Genomic DNA, 18,838 nt, shown 5'->3' with positions numbered 1-18,838 from the left:
ATCTAGTAGTTAGATCTAAATGAAATTGTAATAACATCTAACCGATCATGTTAATTATTCTAAACGATCGTTTTATTATATCTAAATGATATTGTTATACAAGTTAAATGATCGTGTAATTAATTCAAAATGATTAGATTTAGATGTGTAGACTAGAGTTGAAAGAAACTCACAAATTACTGAAGTATAAAACACATAAATGTTGAAAGGTTCTTATATATTTATTGTAAATGTTACAAAACATGTAAATATTATTTGCCTTCATGAAACCAACTTTTCATTACAAATAAATGTAAATGTAATACATGTTAAATGTTACTGAACATGTAATCTACACATCATTTTTACATGTAAATGTTATATGTCATTTATTTGGAAGCTTCAGAATCATAGAACTTGATAAGAGCTTACCATAATCTTTTATAAACATATTCGAAATCACCATCATAGATTCTAACTAACTGAGATCCAAATGGAAATTTGAAGAAATCTGTGATGGATTTGGAGAAATTTGACATAAGTGGTCTAATTGAATATGTTTCTTGAAGTTGAATCACGGTTGTTTAAGGATAAAGTATGTGTATAATTTCCTCCATCAATGATGGAAAAAATTATATTCACGCTTCAACCAGAAACACCGGAGGATTCAAAGGTCCCATCCTTTTTGTAGCCAAACAATGTCGTTATCTTCATTTGTCAAATCTACCTTCCATTTCCTTCTATCTGGATCTGGAATCTTCAAACCCACCTTCCATTCCCTTTCATCTAAAGCCAAAAGAGGATTCAAAATCAAGTTCAGATTTAGAACTAAGGAACTTGACAAGAGCTTATCATAGTCTTTTATAAACATCTTCAAACTCACCATCGCGGTTTCAATAAAGAGAACCAAGTCAACCTTCACAAAATATTCATCATCATAACATCTTACACGTTTTTTCTTCTCCTTTCAGATCTCATTGTTCTTAGTCCAAATATCAGTATCTTGAACCTTATTTGTTAGAATCGCGACATCTTTCCTCCTCTAAAATAGAGGAAGAGTTTGGAAATCGAAAATGAAGAGTTTGAGAGTAATTATTTGAGAGTACTGGTTTTAAATGAAGATGAAAGGTCTGAAAATGAAGAGTTTTTTCGGTTACTCACTTACAGACTAATAAATGTGAATTGATTATTTACAACATGCAAATTGACCATTTTGCACCATAAACCCTAAACTCTTCTCATGGTCACCACGTGGCCTTAATCTCTTCACATGGTTGTAACGGTAGATGTAAACGATCATTTAATAACCAGATGATCATGTCATAATCTATACAATGTTTTAATAAGTTACATCTTAACTAGCACCAACGATCTTCTTCACATTTAAACGATCGTGCTGCTAAATGTAAACGATGTTGTTATTCATTTTACATGATCGTGTAAGATATCATTTAAACGATCATATAGTTAATTGAAATGAGTTTGTAGTTATATCTTAACCAACGATCTTCTTCAAATGTAAACGATCATGCTACTAAATGTAAACAATGATTTATACATTTTTACACAATCGTGTAGGATATCAAGGAATAGTCCATGATACTATTCGATATTGGAAACCATCTTGTCATTACATGTAAATGATCTTCTAATAACATTTAACGATTATGTTGTTGAATCTAAACGATCGTGTTGTTGAACCTAAACGATCCTGTAGTTACATCTTAACCAACGATCTTCTTCGTGCTATTAAATCTAATCAATCATGTTATATGTTTTACACGATGGTGTGGATATCAAGGGATAGCCAATGATAGTATTCTAGCTCTCTTTAGACAAAGATAGGATTCTATCTTTATGTATCTGAGACCCTAAAATTAAAATTGGAAATAGTTTGAAAGCACAAAGATCAGATTTAATAAGAAACTTACAAACTAAAGTAGAAAGAAATTTACAAACTACTAATATAAAACAAATAGATATTCAAAAGTTAAAATTTAAAGATATAAGCTTTACAAATACTATAAATTGTTTCTAAAATATTGAGAAATGTGTAAGTCAAAGGATAGCCAGAATGAATGTATTCTTGAATTGAAATTCTTCTTTCTTTCTTCTTGTTGATTTCTTCTTGTTTTGAGATTAGTTGTCTTCATATCATGTTTGAAACCTTTTGATTTTTTCGGTCCCCCACCATTTATTACTTTTTGCTTTTCCTTTATTTTTCTTTTGTTTCCTTTTGTTTTCATTTCTTCTTCTACATCTTTTTCACTGTCGTCACTGTCAATCTCTTCTTCAGTTTCATTATCATCAACATTAACAACTTGATTCCCCTTTTGTCTTTCCTTTTGTCGTAAACAGAATTCCTTTACTATTAGTATTTGTATCTCCTTCATTTTGCTCCTCTTCGACTTTCTCATCCTCTTTTTCTGTTTCTTTTTCTTCAACAACTTGCTACAAGAAATTGTTGGAGTTAATAACAAGACCAATGGATGGTAGGCAATGATAGTTATTTATTCTTCTTAGACAGATAAATTAACAGTGGATTGTCAAAATATTTACCAATTGCTCTTGGCTTTGTTTTGTTTTGTTTTCCCTCCTCTTATTTTCTTTTTCATCACTTTTATCTAATGTTTCATTATCTTCTTCTTCATCTTCAACTACTTCCTCTTCTTCTTCTCCATCTTTAACTTCCTATGTCTGATTGTAACAAAAAAATGTTTTGTCAAAATGATTATGGAAGAAAATGTAAACGATTGTGCAATAAAAAGTAAACGATCGTGCAAACATATATAGACGATCGTGTAACATATATAAACGATCGTGTAATGTGTATAAACGATCGTGTAATCTATCTAAACAATCGTGTAATGCATATAAATGATCGTGTAACTTATATAAACAGTTGTGCAACCAATTGTATACAAAAAGAGATCAAAACCTGTGTCAACACAAATGTGTTTTTTGTCTTTCTAAATTTGTGATCTCAATATTCTTTTCTTCTTCTTCACTTATTTACAAGTATATAAATTAAGAATGTTAAAAAGTATAATATAGATGTCTAAGATTACACATCGTATATATACAGATATAGAGTACTATCTCTAACTATCATAAATAGACAGATTTATTATTTGCAAAAGAATTAAACCTGTGGCAACAATTGCATTTTTTGTATTTCTAAATCTGTAGTTCATATTGTTTCCAAATCACTTTGTGTTTCAAAGACCATAGTTTTCTGCATAGAAAAAAAAAACACAATTGTTTTTTTATTTATAAGTTAAGCAATTTTAAACAACATGAAGGATTAGATAATGAACTAAACACTAATCGTAGAGTAATATGTTGTTGCATAGTTGACCATTGTATTAACTTCTTCATCTTCCTCAAGAAGGCTAAGGCTAGAAGTAGGTGGTTTATTTTTTTCCACAACTCATCGATATGCACTTTCTTTCTCTTTCTGTTGTTGTGGAAGTTTGTCTGATGGTAGCCCAACATTCAAGCTTCTCATAATCAATGTCAACATACTTTTTATTTCTTTTAGTCCTTATTGTTACAAAATTTGTTCTACTTCTATTTTCTTTATTTTTTTTATTTCATTTATTTCATTCAAGATATTGTTTGTTTATATTATTTATATGTTTCTTTCCATTTCCTTCTCTCTATTTTTTTTTATTTTGTTGCTCTACCTGTTCTTTTTTATCCTTCTCCTCAATCTCTTTGAAATATTTCAAAATTGTTTGAGACTTCTCATCTGTTGAGTCTAGTTGTGTCATAGAGAACTACAAGTAAAATGATGTTAGATGATTGGTAAAAAAAGCAGCAACTGTATTGATAAACTGTAACGACCCAACTTTACGGACTAAGCTGAGGTCACTGCATACTGCTAAGACACGACAGTAAAACACACAAACTCATAGAAGACCTATTACGATTCATTAAAAACATTCAGAATATCACAAAAACAGTTTCGGGCCCGATTTTAGATCACTTTCTCAAAAGTTCCAAAATATGATTCACAAAGTCATCAAAATAAAATGGTAAAATCGATGTTCTAACCATGACTCCATCTGACAAATGAAAAATAAAAAGTAACAAAATACATCAGCGGAAGCATAAAGAAAACCAGATGCGTCCATATGGCCTTCACGCATCCCTCTTGCCCCTCGCCGGTCTGCCCTTCGCCATACCCTTACCTGAAAAGTTAAAGAGAAAAAGGGTAAGTATAAAATATACCCAGTAAGGGACCCACTACTGGGCCCGTTAGGGTAATAACAGTTAGCTTTCTATTAAGGGGTACCATACATAAACAGTCTAGTGGTTCCATAGAATGCACACATCAAGCAGTCTAGTGATCCCGTCGGATGCACATATCAGTCTAGTGTTCCCGAAAGATGCACATATCAGTCTCGTGATCCCGAAGGATACCGTGCCTATAAGGTACGCTACCCCATAGATAAAGCTAACTGTTGCCCCTTAGTCCATACTAAACCGTCTACAACAGTCACATCACAATAACATTCAAGTTAACGTTTCAGTTTATAAGCTTAACCAGTCCGACAGTTTTGGTTTAATCAACAGTCTCCTCGATCGCTATATGTATATCCAATTCACACTTCATCATGACATTCCCTAAATTCAGTCTAATAGTCAAATCATCACTTTGTAAATCCCCCCGTTGGTACTTCGTCTCAATTCAAACTCTAGCACATCTACAGGTAATCTATTTTATGCATAACGTCCATATTAGGCATAACAGTCGTATTCAGTTTACAGCACCGCTCAACCGCGTATACACAATCTACCCAAGAGATTTCCAAACCCTTGGTACCTTCACGACATAATTCATAACCATTGTTTCCAAACCCCAGACGTAGGCAATATTGGCCGAACTGGATTAACAAAATTTCTTGTGTTATTCTCTTATGTTGTCCTTCTAGCTACTACAATTATTATTAGTTTTAGTATTAACTTAAGGTTTAATTGATTATCTCACATTGTTTTTTCAAGATTTTTTCATGATCCAATATGTTTAGATGTTAAAGATTTATGTGATTGAATTTTTGTTTAGGGATTAAAAAGGCTTCTAAGATATGTGGGTCTATTGTTTTTTCTATTTTTGAAATTATTTATTAAAGTGTATTACATGGTTTTGTTATATTTTTTAAAAGACCTTGTATACAATCAGTGAAAACTCATTAGAATTACACCATTAGTAAAACTGTCCTGAAAATTTTTGCCCTCTACACCACTTGAGCAATCTGAAAACTGGTTGTTGTTCATGAAGAGGGTTAGAGGTCAAAAACCAGAAAAGATCTTGAAATATGATGAACAAAGAAGAAGAAAAACAATGAAAAACTAATAGGAAAAAGAAAGAGAGAGAGAGAAGAATATTATAGGGAAAGATTTTTGTCATTCTACTGTCAAAGAATTGAAAGACAGATTGACGGAGGGGCCTAAGAGCTACCTGTCTATCATGTCATTTCAAACAAACACCATCGACAGCGACGAAACTCAAGAAACAGGAAAATTAGAAGAAAAAAAAAATTGAAAGGAAATGAAAATTGAACCACTCTGCGACCTTTGAAGAACTGGATCATCTCTGCAACAAGACTATACCCTTTTCTCTCTCCGACTTTTTTTTCTCTCTCTCTCTACGTGTGTGTGTATATATATCTGCAGGAATTGTGAGAGAAAGGGCCCGTTGCTGTTTGTTGTTGAATGTTTGATGGGTCTCTTTGATTTTTCTGCAGAGTTGGTGGTGTTGTTCTTCAGTTGAATGTTTGGTGGAGTTTTTTTTTTTTTTTTTTTTTTTTTAATTTCTTACTCCGTGAGTTGAATGAGTTTTTGGGGAAGTTTTAGTGGAAGACTAGAAGTTGGAGCTTATACATTTTTGGGAATAAGAAGTGGGATTTTGGTGAATCTTAGTGGGAATATGAATTTAGGGGATTTGGGGATAAAGTGGGAGGCAAGAAGAAGGGATTATTGGGGTTCAAAAAGCAGAAAGGAATCCGAGTTTTAACTTTTGGAACTTTCTGCGAAATTTTGAAGCTAAAAAAAGGTTATGTGAAAACCATTGGAAGCTTGAAGAATCTATTGGCAAGCTTGAAAGAAGAAAAAAAGATTAATCCCAACAGATTTTGTTGGGATTTTTCACGATCAAGGGAGCTTTTTCTTTGAATCTTCTGATTTACGTTCATCTGAACTTTGTCTCTTTAGAGACTTTTGATTTTCACACCTGGCGGAGTTTACCAAGGAACTTTGTTTTCTTTAGTTTGAACACAAACCCATCTTTTCTTTTTTCTGTTTGTTGAGGTTTTAGTGATTTGGTTTGGAGATTTGGGGAAATGGCCATGGCTATGGCCCATCACAGGGAGAATGGCGATGGGGGTATCAATGGCCACCTTGACAGCACTGGGAAATATGTCCGTTACACTACGGAGCAAGTGGAAGCTCTTGAGCGAGTCTATGCGGAATGCCCTAAACCAAGCTCCTTGCGCCGCCAGCAGCTGGTTCGTGATTGCCCCATTTTAGCCAACATCGAACCCAAGCAGATCAAAGTCTGGTTCCAAAACCGCAGGTATTAGTAAACTTGATTGGGTTCTTCTTCTTCTGCTTGTTCTTCTTTTGAAATCATTGATTGAGGGTATTGCATTTTGTCAGTAGATTTTGCGTACTGTGGAACTGTGGAATCACCATCGTTTGTGAAGTTTGGTTGAGTTTGTAGGTTGTTGGGATGTTTTTTACGGGGTTTTGTTGGTCTTTTGTAGATGTAGAGAGAAACAAAGAAAAGAGGCTTCTCGTTTACAGTCACTAAACAGTAAATTGACGGCTATGAACAAGCTGTTGATGGAGGAGAATGATAGGTTGCAGAAGCAAGTGTCTCAGCTCGTCTGTGAGAATGGGTATATGCGCCAACATTTGCAAACTACTAATGTATGCCTTTCTCCTCTTGTTTTTTTTATTCTTCTGAGATCATTTCGTCTTAATTTTCGTACTCTCTTTCACATTTTGATATGCTTCTCTTGTGTGTTATGTTGATATTTTGCCTTAGTTCACTTTGAAAAATGGATGCCCTGTGTTGAAGATTTATGAGAATTATGGATTGAAATGATCAACATTTGTGTGGATCATTGTCTTTGTGGGTATCTGTTTGTGTATTGATAGCATTTCAATTGTTTTCTAGGCACCAGCAGCAACAACTACTGATGCAGCTTGTGACTCGGTGGCTACTACGCCTCAGCTTTCACTTAGAGATGCTAGTAGCCCTGCTGGGTAATTTCAGAGGCACATTCTATGTTATTTCTTGTATTGTTTGTCAAGCTATAATGTTAATTTACCTTGTCTAATCTATAACAATTATGGCAGACTCTTGTCTATTGCAGAGGAGATTTTGGCAGCCTTCCTGTCTAAGGCTACAGGAACTGCTGTCGATTGGGTCCAGATGCCTGGGATGAAGGTTAATTCACTTTTGTATATTGTTCGTCAGTTAATATTCCCTAGCCTAATAACATTTTTAAACTGGATTCGTTGTGGGAATGTTTTGTCCAGCCTGGTCCGGATTCGGTGGGAATCTTTGCCATTTCTCAAAGTTGCAGTGGGGTGGCCGCACGAGCTTGTGGTCTTGTCGGTTTAGAGCCCATGAAGGCAAGCATGTTCATACTACTGATTTAGCAATGTTTATTATGGTAGTAAATAGTGTGGAGTTGAATTTATTTGTTCACCATCACAAGTACTACAGATTGCAGAGATCCTAAAAGATCGTACATCTTGGTTTCGCGATTGCCGGAGCCTTGAAGTCTTTACAACACTTCCCACTTGTGATGGTGGAACAATCGAACTTGTTTATACGCAGGTGAACTATATTTGGACATCTATTACAATTTTGCTAGATGGTTCATGACAGATTTCTAGAAGGAATCAATGACGACTGAGTTACTTTAGGTTTATGCTCCTACTACATTAGCGCCTGCACGAGATTTTTGGACTCTAAGATACACCAAAACTTTAGAAAATGGCAATCTTGTGGTAAAAGTTTCTCCTAGTATGCATCATTATCCTTTTTTGGAAAAATTGTGTATGCTTACTTTTGTTCTTCTTTGAGGTTTGTGAGAGATCGCTGTCCGGATCTGGCACGGGGCCAAATGCAGCTTCTGCTTCTCAATTTATAAGAGCCGAAATGCTTCCTAGTGGCTACTTGATTCGCCCATGTGAGGGTGGTGGTTCTATCATCCGCATTGTAGACGACCTAAATCTTGAGGTTCGATTTTTTCAACATTCAATTTGTAAATACTATTTCAGAAAGCCGAGTCTCAAAATGATTGTTCAATTCCATAGCCTTGGGGTGTTCCAGAGGTAGTACGACCACTTTACGAATCATCAAAAGCTGTGGCCCAGAAAATGACTATAGCAGTGAGTAAATTCATATTTCCTCTATTGTTTGAAAAAAAAGTACTTAATACTCAAAGGTACATTACAGTCCAAGATTGTTGCAATGATTTTTTGCTATTTGATTGATACTAAGGAAAAGTTTAAAAACCGTTGGCCCCTTTGGACACTTTTGGTCAAATTTTCGTCATTTCCTTTTTATTACTTCAAATATTTAGGCTCTTCGCTATGTGAGGCAAATCGCTCAAGAGACCAGTGGTGAAGTAGTATACAGTTTAGGCAGGCAACCAGCTGTTCTGCGAACTTTCAGCCAAAGATTGAGCAGGTAGATATACAATTTTTTACTTGATAAATGTTTCTTATTGATTTTTTCACTTAATTTTTAACATTGTTTTGAACAAGAACACTTTGAAGGTCTCTTTCCTATATTACCTTATTGTAGAGGATTTAACGATGCTGTCAACGGGTTCAATGATGATGGGTGGTCTTTGGTCAATTGTGATGGAGCTGATGATGTGATCCTTGCCATAAATTCGAGTAAGAATCTAAATACATCATATGATCCAGTCAATTCTCTTGCATTCCACGGGGGAATCCTTTGTGCAAAGGCTTCAATGCTTCTCCAAGTATGGTTAAAGTTGTTTTTGTGGTCGTTTAGAATTTTTCATTCTTCTATATGGTTGTGCTTTGAAGTATCATTGTTATTCACTGCTATTAGCAGCGTTAGCAAGACAATGAATGAGAGAGAAGATAAGCTAATGCAAAAGAAAATGTAGCATGAAAAATGAAAGATTGAAAACTGGTGATATGATGATTTGAGAGATTTAATTCCTAACTAGGCACCAAATTGAAACTTTTAAGACTATGGATTGTAATAATAACGTAACCTTTTTAAAATTATAGGCATCTTTTATTTGGCCATGGATGTTTTCCAAACGGCTAGGAAATTGAATATTATTTGCCTTTCTGAACATTTTATATGTTTAGTGTGTGAAACTGAAACAGATCAAACTCCAATGGATTAGTTAATGAGTTTGTTAACATTGGTCTTCCTTTCAGAATGTTCCTCCAATTGCTCTAATTCGCTTCTTGAGGGAGCATCGGTCCGAGTGGGCTGATTTCAATGTTGATGCCTACTCCGCTGCATCATTAAAAACTGGTTCATATGCATACCCAGGCATGAGACCGACAAGGTTTACAGGGAGCCAAATCATCATGCCACTCGGTCATACAATTGAACAAGAAGAGGTAAGTGACTAATTGTATTTGCACCATCTACCTTCAGCAGGAGGGATATGTATAGAACCCAACCCATTCATGATAGAGCAAGTTATAAAGTTCTGTTGATTTTATCCTCCCAACCCCACTTGTACATTTATAAATAATAGTATTTCATGCACAAATTAATCAATTTAATCGGAACATATTGTGATACCATAATGTTTGATCCTGCATGATTGGCCTTTTGGGCATATATCACACGACCAGTTTAAACAGAAATTTGTCTACGTGTTTTTGCTTATCACCCACCAAGATTTATGCTGGGAATGAAATCTGTTGACTATATTCATTTTGTTCATCCAGTTGCTTGAAGTTGTAAGACTTGAAAGTCACCCTCTTGCTCAAGAAGATGCTTTTATGTCCCGGGACATTCATCTCTTGCAGGTATTGTCTTCTCTGTTGTGTCGATATCATATGTAGTCCATTTAATAGATGGCTTTTCCCCTCAATCAGGAGAGCCATCGAATACATTATTTGTGAAGAAAAATTCTGATGATTTGTTGTGTTGGATGAATTAATAGCTCTCTTGATTTCTCGTGTCAAGCAGATGTGTACCGGCATCGATGAGAATGCTGTTGGGGCGTGTTCTGAACTTGTGTTTGCTCCAATCGATGAGATGTTTCCTGATGATGCTGTGCTATTGGCCTCTGGTTTCAGGATCATCCCATTACATTCTAAAACAGTTGAGTTAAATTGTGCTTCTTTTAATCTAATGCCGTGCACTGTCCCATCACCTAAATTACTTTCTACAAGTCTTTCAATCAAAATTTTCAAAATTGGAAAGCATTTAAAGAGAGAGAGAGAGATCTTCCAAAGGCCCTTTTAGATCCAAAATATATTGGAAAAAGTTCAAGAAAGCATTTTAAAATCTCTTGGTATCTTCTTTTTTTTTTTTTTAACAACTGCCCTTTATGAACTTTGATTGCCTTCATGAAAACTGTATTTTAGGAACATTCGTTTGATAAACATTTGAATTTTTGTTTTTAGTTTTTGAAAATGAAGTTTACGAACATCATTATCACCAATTGGTTTCTTTGTTATGTTATCTACTTTTTAAAAATTCTTAAGTCCAAGCCAAAATGTTAAACACTAAAAAAATAATTTTTAAGTGTTGGATATATTATTCACCTTCTCATAAAATTGTTTACACTCTTATAGAAATCCTTTTTCACTGAAATCTGATAATTTTGACCAACATGTATTTTGTTTGGTTTATAATCATTCAGAGTGACCCAAAAGATACATGGAACTCAAATAGGACTCTGGATCTCACTTCCAGTCTTGAAGTTGGCTCTTCTGCTACTCATGATGCAGCTGTGGCGGCTGCTGCATCAACTTCCAACTTCAGATCGGTTTTGACCATCGCTTTCCAGTTCCCATTCGGTGGCAACTTGCAGGATAACGTTGCAGCAATGGCTAGACAGTATGTCCGGAGTGTCGTTTCAGCCGTCCAGAGGGTTGCAGTTGCCATATCTCCCTCTGGGTTAAGCTCGCCATCAGAGCCAAAGCTATCATCTGCTTGTCCAGAAGCTGTTACACTGGCTCGATGGATCTGTCATAGCTACAGGTCATTTCTCTTAAATATTTCACATTTTTTGTTGCTAAAAACAACCTTTTAGTAATTTTTCATTCAAATATCTTCTTTCAATCTCTCGACTTTTAAATATTCTATGTTAATCACTAAAATTGGATTAATTTATTCCTAATTCCCAGTATGCCTAGTACACGTGAAGCCTAAATAGAGATTTCATTTTCAAGCCTAAATATATGGATGTAGATTTATTATTAATCCTATATACGGTATACCAATTAAAGTAAGGGCTATGTTTGATTTTTTTTTTCTCCCAACAAAAGCACACACGTTCAATAAATTCCCCTTTTCTTTTTTGGATTAAATAAAAACTTATTTATCAGGCATACTTATTATCTAAAAATAACCAATTCCCAAATCAGAAAACCGATTAGAAATAAAAATCCTCCTACCATTGAAGGAATGATATTAAAAGCACGCTTGATAGGAATGATATTAGCATGTTAGAGGGATATTATTACGGGCACATTAGTAGTAATTAGTTAGAGAGTTAGGCTTGTTGGTTATAAATAGAGTGGGTAGGGAAGAAGGAAGGTAGGCAATATTTTAGAGTATGAGTTAGAACTCGATGGTATCTCACGATTGGGAGGGTCTAGGTACTTCGACTTGGTTTATCTTTTAATTCTGTTATTGTTAATCTTCCTATAATTTAGGTTCTATCAAAAAAACCCAGAAAATTATCCTTCCAGTTAATAAGCCATAAAGGCAAAAGGTTGACTCTCTCTCTCTCTTGTCTCACAGATGCCACATGGGAACAGAGTTGGTAACATCAGAGAGTGTAGATGGTGACTCAGTGTTGAAACATCTATGGAATCATCAGGATGCAATTGTCTGCTGTTCCCTCAAGGTAAAAATAAAATTAACACCTAAGTGAACAAAAATGAACTTAATAACTGTCTTGTAATTTATGTTGATGGATGATTTGCAGTCACTGCCCCCAGTGTTCATGTTTGCAAACCAAGCAGGCCTTGACATGTTGGAGACAACATTGGTTGCCTTACAAGACATCACTTTAGATAAAATTTTTAGTGATTCAGCCCGCAAGGCTTTCTCTGCTGTTTTTTCCAGCTTAATGAACCAGGTTATCTACTATATTCTCCCTTTTCAGTTTATTATTATTCATCATGGTTGACTCGTCGTGGCTGATCGTGTTGATACTGTATAAAGGAGACTTATGAAGATTTACTATTTCTAAGATCAATTAGTAATGTAAAAATGCAAACCAAATTGAATCTTGTTTTTTCATCAGGGCTTTGCTTACATTCCTGCTGGAATTTGTATGTCAACAATGGGACGACAAGCTTCCTTTGAACAAGCTGTTGCATGGAAAGTCCTTGCCGAAGATGAGTCTACTGTGCACTGTCTTGCCTTCTCCTTCATCAATTGGTCGTTTCTGTGATTCTTTTCCCTGTACACTTATTGAAAATTATGTGAACAGTACAAGAAAATTGGAAGGGTTTCTACAATTTTGTAACATCTCATCTATATCAGCCTCAAGTTTGAATTATAAGGATGTATCTAGCAGGCGAAGTTTTCGGACAATGTATTGGCCGATTCTTTTGTTGAATGATAATGGAAAATGTTGTTGGATTACTCAAACCAAAACCCAAATTTAAATATGTTAAACAATTTGTCATGATCGATTGCCATCAGGTTCTTTGCAATTACGATCAAGTGATGAAAGGACTTCCAAATTAAAACACCCATATTATCACCTCAACTGCAAATTTCACACTGGCATTACAAGATTCAATTTCAAGACACGTACAACAAAATATTATCATAGAACAGCAACAAAGAAGTGGGTGTAGTAAGGTGAATCGATATTTTTAGGTTTCATAGCCGAATTCATCGGGATGCAAGAGACCAGAAGTTTATGAAGAATGAAGGCAATGCAGTAAACCAGCTAATAAATGCCATAGCCGTTGCAGTTTCAAACTGTACACAGTGATTCTTGCTGCAGCTACCTAGATCATTGTCTATAAGAACTGTGATGCCCGCAGAAGCACAAGCCGCAGCGAACGTGAGTGTAGATGTGATCTGAAGGAAAAAAACATTTGGGTGTCAGCTGCTAGGCTAGTAAAGGTACATTCACAATTGTGGGTGTTCTAAAGAGATCTCTAAGCATCCAATAAGTGATCATATGAGAATGATTGCAATGCAATCATGAAAGTTTAATGTACAACAGCTACAGAGACCGATATCTGTGCATGGCTCATGTAAAAAAGAAACAATTTAAAGTCCAATTCACTTTTATGGTTGCAGTAAGAAGAAAAATAAAGCAAAATATTAATTACCTCCGTATTTCCAAAACTACTTTAAATCGTTAATGCAGAGTTGCATCTGATCAATTTTAACTAGATATGAGTATGACAGAATTAGATTCAATTCAATGGGAACTAAAGAAATATTAAAATGTATATTTCATTGTAACAAAGCAAGTTGTATATGAATAATAATAATAACAATAACAACAACAATAAGTTAAAGTACAAAAAAAATAAATAAATAAAAAATTCCCGTATCAGAAATACCCCTAAACTTTCAAAAGTTTTAAAAATGTCTTAAACTTGTAGAAATAGTTTAAAAATACCCTTACCGTTAGTTTTAAATGGAACTGCTAAGTTTTGTTTTAAAATACCTATGAACTTATGAAAAGTTGTATAAATACCTTTAAACTAAAAAGAAATAAGTTAAAAAAAATACTCTCATCCATCTCAATTTTATACAAATTTTCTCAACAACCAAGGTAAAAACTAAATTTTTTAAGTTGAAACATAAAATTCCACCAAATCTAACCAAATTCGAATTTATCCTTAAAACATACTAAAACAATAACTAGCCAAATAAAGAAAATGTATTTGACTATTAACAAACCCATTGAACTTTTGAAAATACTCTTAAACTTCCGAAAGTTTAAAAAATACTCTTAAAGCTAAGAAAATCTCTGGTTATATAGCACATGCCATTAATGCCATTTTACTTCTGTATTTTTTTTCTTTTTTTCTCACCTCTTTTTCAATTCAAATAAATAAATAAGACTTCACAGTTTAGTAAGATAAATTAACTCTAATGGGAAGACAGAAAGAGCTCCTAACCTCTATTTATGGGGAGCATCCGCTCCGCTTCTTTACTGAAGTTTATGGGGTCAGAACGATGTAATTAATAGAGGAAGGATGTAGCTCGACCTAAACTAAACGTTTAGGCCCAGAAGAGGAAGAGTCAGAAGCAGGCGATATGGAATAAAGAGAATAATGAAAGAACCAAGATCAGACTTTAGGACTTAAATGTTCCTAACGAAGTTAAATGTTAAGAAATTTGGTGTAAAAATAGATCGATGAAAGTATTTTTTAACTTTTTATTTTTTTTAGTTTAAGGATATTTATAAACTTTTCAATAGTTTGAAGATATTTTTTAAACAGAATTTTAATAGTTTCTAATCAAAACTAACAGTAAGGATATTTTTAACCCTTTTTTAAAGGTTAAGGCCATTTATTAAACTTTCGAAAGTTTAGGGATATTTTTTACACAAACCACAGAATACTGGACCATTTTTTATAATTGAGTCTAATAATAATAAATGTTGGTTTTCAAATGTAGCAAAATAACCAAAATATTTACAATTATAACAAAATATCACTAATAGACGCTAATAGACATTGATAGACTACTATCACTTATTACTCACAGATGTTGATAAACTCTGATCGATGTCTATCACTACACTAATAGACTATGAATTTTTGTTATATCTGTAAATATTTCTAACAGTTTTGTTATTCATAACAATTTTCCTAATCATAATAAGCATCCACTTTCTCTAGCAATACCAAGCATTTCATTGATTGGTCACAACTCCAAGAGAACAATCAGGCTTAAAGTTAGCACATATACATATACAAGAGAAGCAGCAGCAAGTTCATTATTAAAGCCACATTTCAGTCCAAGAAAAATGGTCTCGGGATAACCAGTCTTTTAAAAATCCATTCAAGGCACGCGGCTAGGCTCAACGCAGGTCTGGCACCTTGCCTTTTCAAAATAAGGGCACCTTGTGAACCCTCAAGTTTCAAAGACCTGGCCTTGGACCTTTTTCATTATTTTGTAAAAAATGGTATGAACCAGGGTTTTTCCTTCTCGATTAACTAAAAAAGATCAAATTTACTAAGCCTAAATGCAGCCTTTTATTGGCCTTGTGTTTAATTCTCAGAAAATTATTGCGCCTTTGAGCATTAAAAAAAATGCGGGAGATAACTAGTAATGCAGCAAAGCAATCAAGTTCTAGAATACTGAAGAACATAAGAGTGAACCAACGGATGCCAAAATAAAAAATTTTCTATAAGCATACAAAATAAAAAATTTTCTATAAGCATACCCCATCACCAATAGTGAATAAGCTGACTATCCTGCAATTCTGTAAGGATCTTTTCACTAGTAGAGCATACATGTCAATGAAGGCTAATAAGAGGCTCCACAAACTCTGCAAACCAGCTGCTGCAACAAGATAGCTGAAAAGGCAGAAGAGTCGTTAGTTTAAGGAACAGCGCACACACATAGACCATAGAAAATCAACTTTGCAAATTTGAAGTTTCATAGCTTCACAGAGCATAAGATGTAAATACATGTGCTAAGAACTCAAATGTGAAGTAAAGGATAAAAAGATAAACCTTTAATCCCAATGAGTTTGTGACCACCCACTATTCTCAGCCAACAAAGCATAAGAACAATCTGAGCAAGTAACTAACATTTTTTTACATGTCTAGGCACTCATTAATCCTATGTTCTTTCTTACAACCTCCGAAGATAGGACCATGAAATGCTCCAACTAGACACAGCATTTTACTACTTAACCGAAGTCCATGGTTTCTGATTGTCGATGAAGAGCTAAAAGTTCATGAGCAAGTGGAACAAGGCAACTGATTAATGCACCCATCAACTATGTCTTCAAGCTCTTCTACACTAAAGCTTCCACTTGAGTTTGTCATCAATAACCAATCGATACATTATTGAACGTGATCATTAGCTCCAAAATTCGACCTTAACTCATTTGAAAATCCGACCAACAATTACGTGGATAAGTACCAAAACCAATTAAAACAAAGCAAATGAATTTATTCTCTGCAAAATTGAATCTATTTCCCAAAGCAAGTTGAATTACTCCAAAAGTAATCTGCAGCAGACCCGAAAAAACAATCCTAGATCCAATAGATAATAATAGAACAAATCGCCTAAACCATCCACAGAGATGGAAGCGAAATCGAGTAACAAAAGACACAATAAAGTTGTCTGAATCAAAAGTCCAGAGAGAGAGGTTCAATTGAGAAAAATTGAGATTTACCAAAAAGCAGTGACAGAAGGGAAATCGCTGGTAGTAGCCATGACACCCAGCGCCGCCGCCGCAAAAAAAAACTGAAAGAATCGCAAAGCGAGTCCTCCCCGGGTGCCGGGCATTCCTTCCATGTCCTTCATCCTGACCATAGGCGCATTCGCGCCATCGGTAGTGGGGGGATCTTCAACCGGGTGAACCGTCGCATGGCTCACATTCATTTCTCCACAATTCAATGCCTCAGTTCATCATCTCTTCCCCAATCGCATCGCCGTCTTGTTCTCTGCCACGGCCAGAATTGAGGATGCCGTCACTCTCTGAACCTCTCCTTCCTTCAAGCTGATCGAGAATCTCAAGGAGCCATTTTCGGAAATCAAATCTATGTGTATTCTCTGTGGGAATCTGAACGTGAGAGAGGGATTCCTATGCTTCAATTTTTGCATCCAAGGAGAATGTGGAAAATTACAAAAAAAAAAAAAGAAAGAAAGAAAAGTTCGAGGGTTAAAGAATTTTGGGATTTTTGTACCAAACCAAATTTGGTCTAATTTTTGTAAGTCAATGAAATGTGGCTTTCCCATTTTGTTAACACCGTGGGAAGTCACTATTTTGCCCCTAAAATCAGTGTGTGCGTCTTAGGGCCACTCGCGACTCAATGCAAGTATCGCTCCTCGCTACTCCACGCATGCTTCATCATTCCACGTTTTACAAAGAATTTAGTATTATTTAATATCTTATTCGATACACGTCGTCAGGTTACATGTTACTCAATCCTCGATATTCAACTGATCTTAAATACTTAAACAAAATGTTCACTTTGCGTCATAATATTTGCTCTCCTCATATCTAAGACGAAAATTTTCTCATTCTCTAGTTCACTCCTTCTTAACGCGAGTTTATCTTCTTGCGATTTATCATCTTTTTTACGTCTCTTCTATTTGCGATGTGTAAGAATCCTTCTGAATCACATGCATGTAATTAGTTATCGAGATCATACTCAACCCTTACTCGAAGCATATAAATTCCGTTTTTGTTTGTCTCATTTCAAATTAGAAGAATATGCAAATTGGATTATGTTATCAAATTGGCTAAATGCAAATTGGAAGATACAGTTTTTAGGTACTACAAAAAGAGTATGTTACAAAGGGTATTCACATTAGTACTCTTAAAGAAGAATACAAGATAATGGATTTGAAAATGATACAGATGTTGTGAAGATGATAATGGTGTATTATACGAAGTTAGCTATGATGGGTAGAAAGAAAACGACGGTCTATGTTGACATGAGGCTATTCATTGATGTTGAGAACATAGATTACTTCAATAGTCTGGATTAGGAAAACATTCTATGGTAGAGAACATTATCCGGATTGCAGCAAGGTTTGGTTAGTAAGGTCAATAACTACAAGAAGAGGGCAAAGATTAATACATTGCACATTGTATAGGTTTTTGTTCACACGAGGCTTTAATTCTATAAGAAGAGGGCCTCTGTTGACATGAGGCAAAGATTAATACGGTTGGATTTTATGTCTTAAAACTCGTGATGTGTAAATGTTAAACTATCCAATTATTCAATAAAGTTGTTATTTATAAAATATCTACTCGTTTTAAACTCAAAATCTAATAAGCAAGGTTCTTTGACTATAGTATGAGTACTTAAACTTTATGTTGAGATATAAACGTGGATCAAGTTCGAGACGATAGTCTAAACAGTCTATAGTATAGGAATAAGGATGGATGCCTTATTCTGGAGATACTGTGTATGTGACCCACTTGATATTTAGTATAAGCGATGTGATCCCAAATCATTCATGCAGAGATATGTCAGTCAGGGTTTCCTATATAAAAGAGCTTATATAAGACCGGATGAAATTGACATTTTTACATTATAACATTGTTTACTATTTAAAACTGACTAGTGATAACTTGTAGAAATACAAGTTATTATAGCATTTTAGGTAATGAGGTCTTATCGCATGAGAATAGAAAAAAACAAAGAAAAAAGGTGATTTGATTAATCTGCGAATAACATGATACAAAAGAACATCATCTCTGTTTTATTATGTTTTAGTGCTCTAATCACAGGTATTTTGGCAAAAGAAGTAATGCTCGACAATATAATGGTTACGCGAGGAGACACGCTCAACCTATGCAGTGATAAACAGAGTAAGCTAAGCGATTTGTCAGAGAAAGGACAAAAGGACGTCTGTGTGGTGTCGATGCAGCTTTTCAGAGGCATTAATGATGGAATGTCCAGTTTGAAGGGATGAGAGCCCTTGCAC

General features: G+C 34.7%; 2 protein-coding genes across 2 annotated transcripts; one reads left to right on the top strand and one right to left on the bottom strand.

The window, feature by feature from the left end:
- The first annotated feature begins 5,140 nt into the window (after positions 1 to 5,140).
- On the top strand, positions 5,141 to 12,841 carry LOC103500912 (homeobox-leucine zipper protein REVOLUTA-like). Its single transcript, XM_008464371.3, has 18 exons — positions 5,141 to 6,556; positions 6,747 to 6,912; positions 7,163 to 7,251; positions 7,345 to 7,435; positions 7,528 to 7,623; positions 7,718 to 7,831; positions 7,921 to 8,004; positions 8,081 to 8,236; positions 8,314 to 8,388; positions 8,583 to 8,689; positions 8,807 to 8,990; positions 9,424 to 9,612; positions 9,949 to 10,029; positions 10,193 to 10,327; positions 10,872 to 11,212; positions 11,978 to 12,083; positions 12,165 to 12,317; positions 12,486 to 12,841. Exons 1-18 carry the CDS (start codon positions 6,324 to 6,326, stop codon positions 12,633 to 12,635), a joined length of 2,550 nt encoding a protein of 849 aa, XP_008462593.1. The 5' UTR covers positions 5,141 to 6,323; the 3' UTR covers positions 12,636 to 12,841.
- Positions 12,842 to 12,923: 82 nt separating this feature from the next.
- LOC103500904 (CASP-like protein 5A2) lies at positions 12,924 to 17,105 on the bottom strand. The gene is made up of 3 exons (XM_008464359.3): positions 16,572 to 17,105; positions 15,609 to 15,741; positions 12,924 to 13,276 (listed from the first exon to the last, which is right to left on the bottom strand). The coding sequence occupies exons 1-3, from the start codon at positions 16,778 to 16,780 to the stop codon at positions 13,085 to 13,087; spliced, it is 534 nt and encodes a 177-aa protein (XP_008462581.1). The 5' UTR covers positions 16,781 to 17,105; the 3' UTR covers positions 12,924 to 13,084.
- Positions 17,106 to 18,838: the final 1,733 nt, after the last annotated feature.

Source organism: Cucumis melo, chromosome 12 (genome assembly GCF_025177605.1).
Source record: "Cucumis melo cultivar AY chromosome 12, USDA_Cmelo_AY_1.0, whole genome shotgun sequence".
Classification (NCBI taxonomy): domain Eukaryota; kingdom Viridiplantae; phylum Streptophyta; class Magnoliopsida; order Cucurbitales; family Cucurbitaceae; genus Cucumis; species Cucumis melo.
The sequence above is the reverse complement of the archived record's forward strand: the minus strand, read 5'-3'. Positions and strand labels throughout refer to the sequence as shown.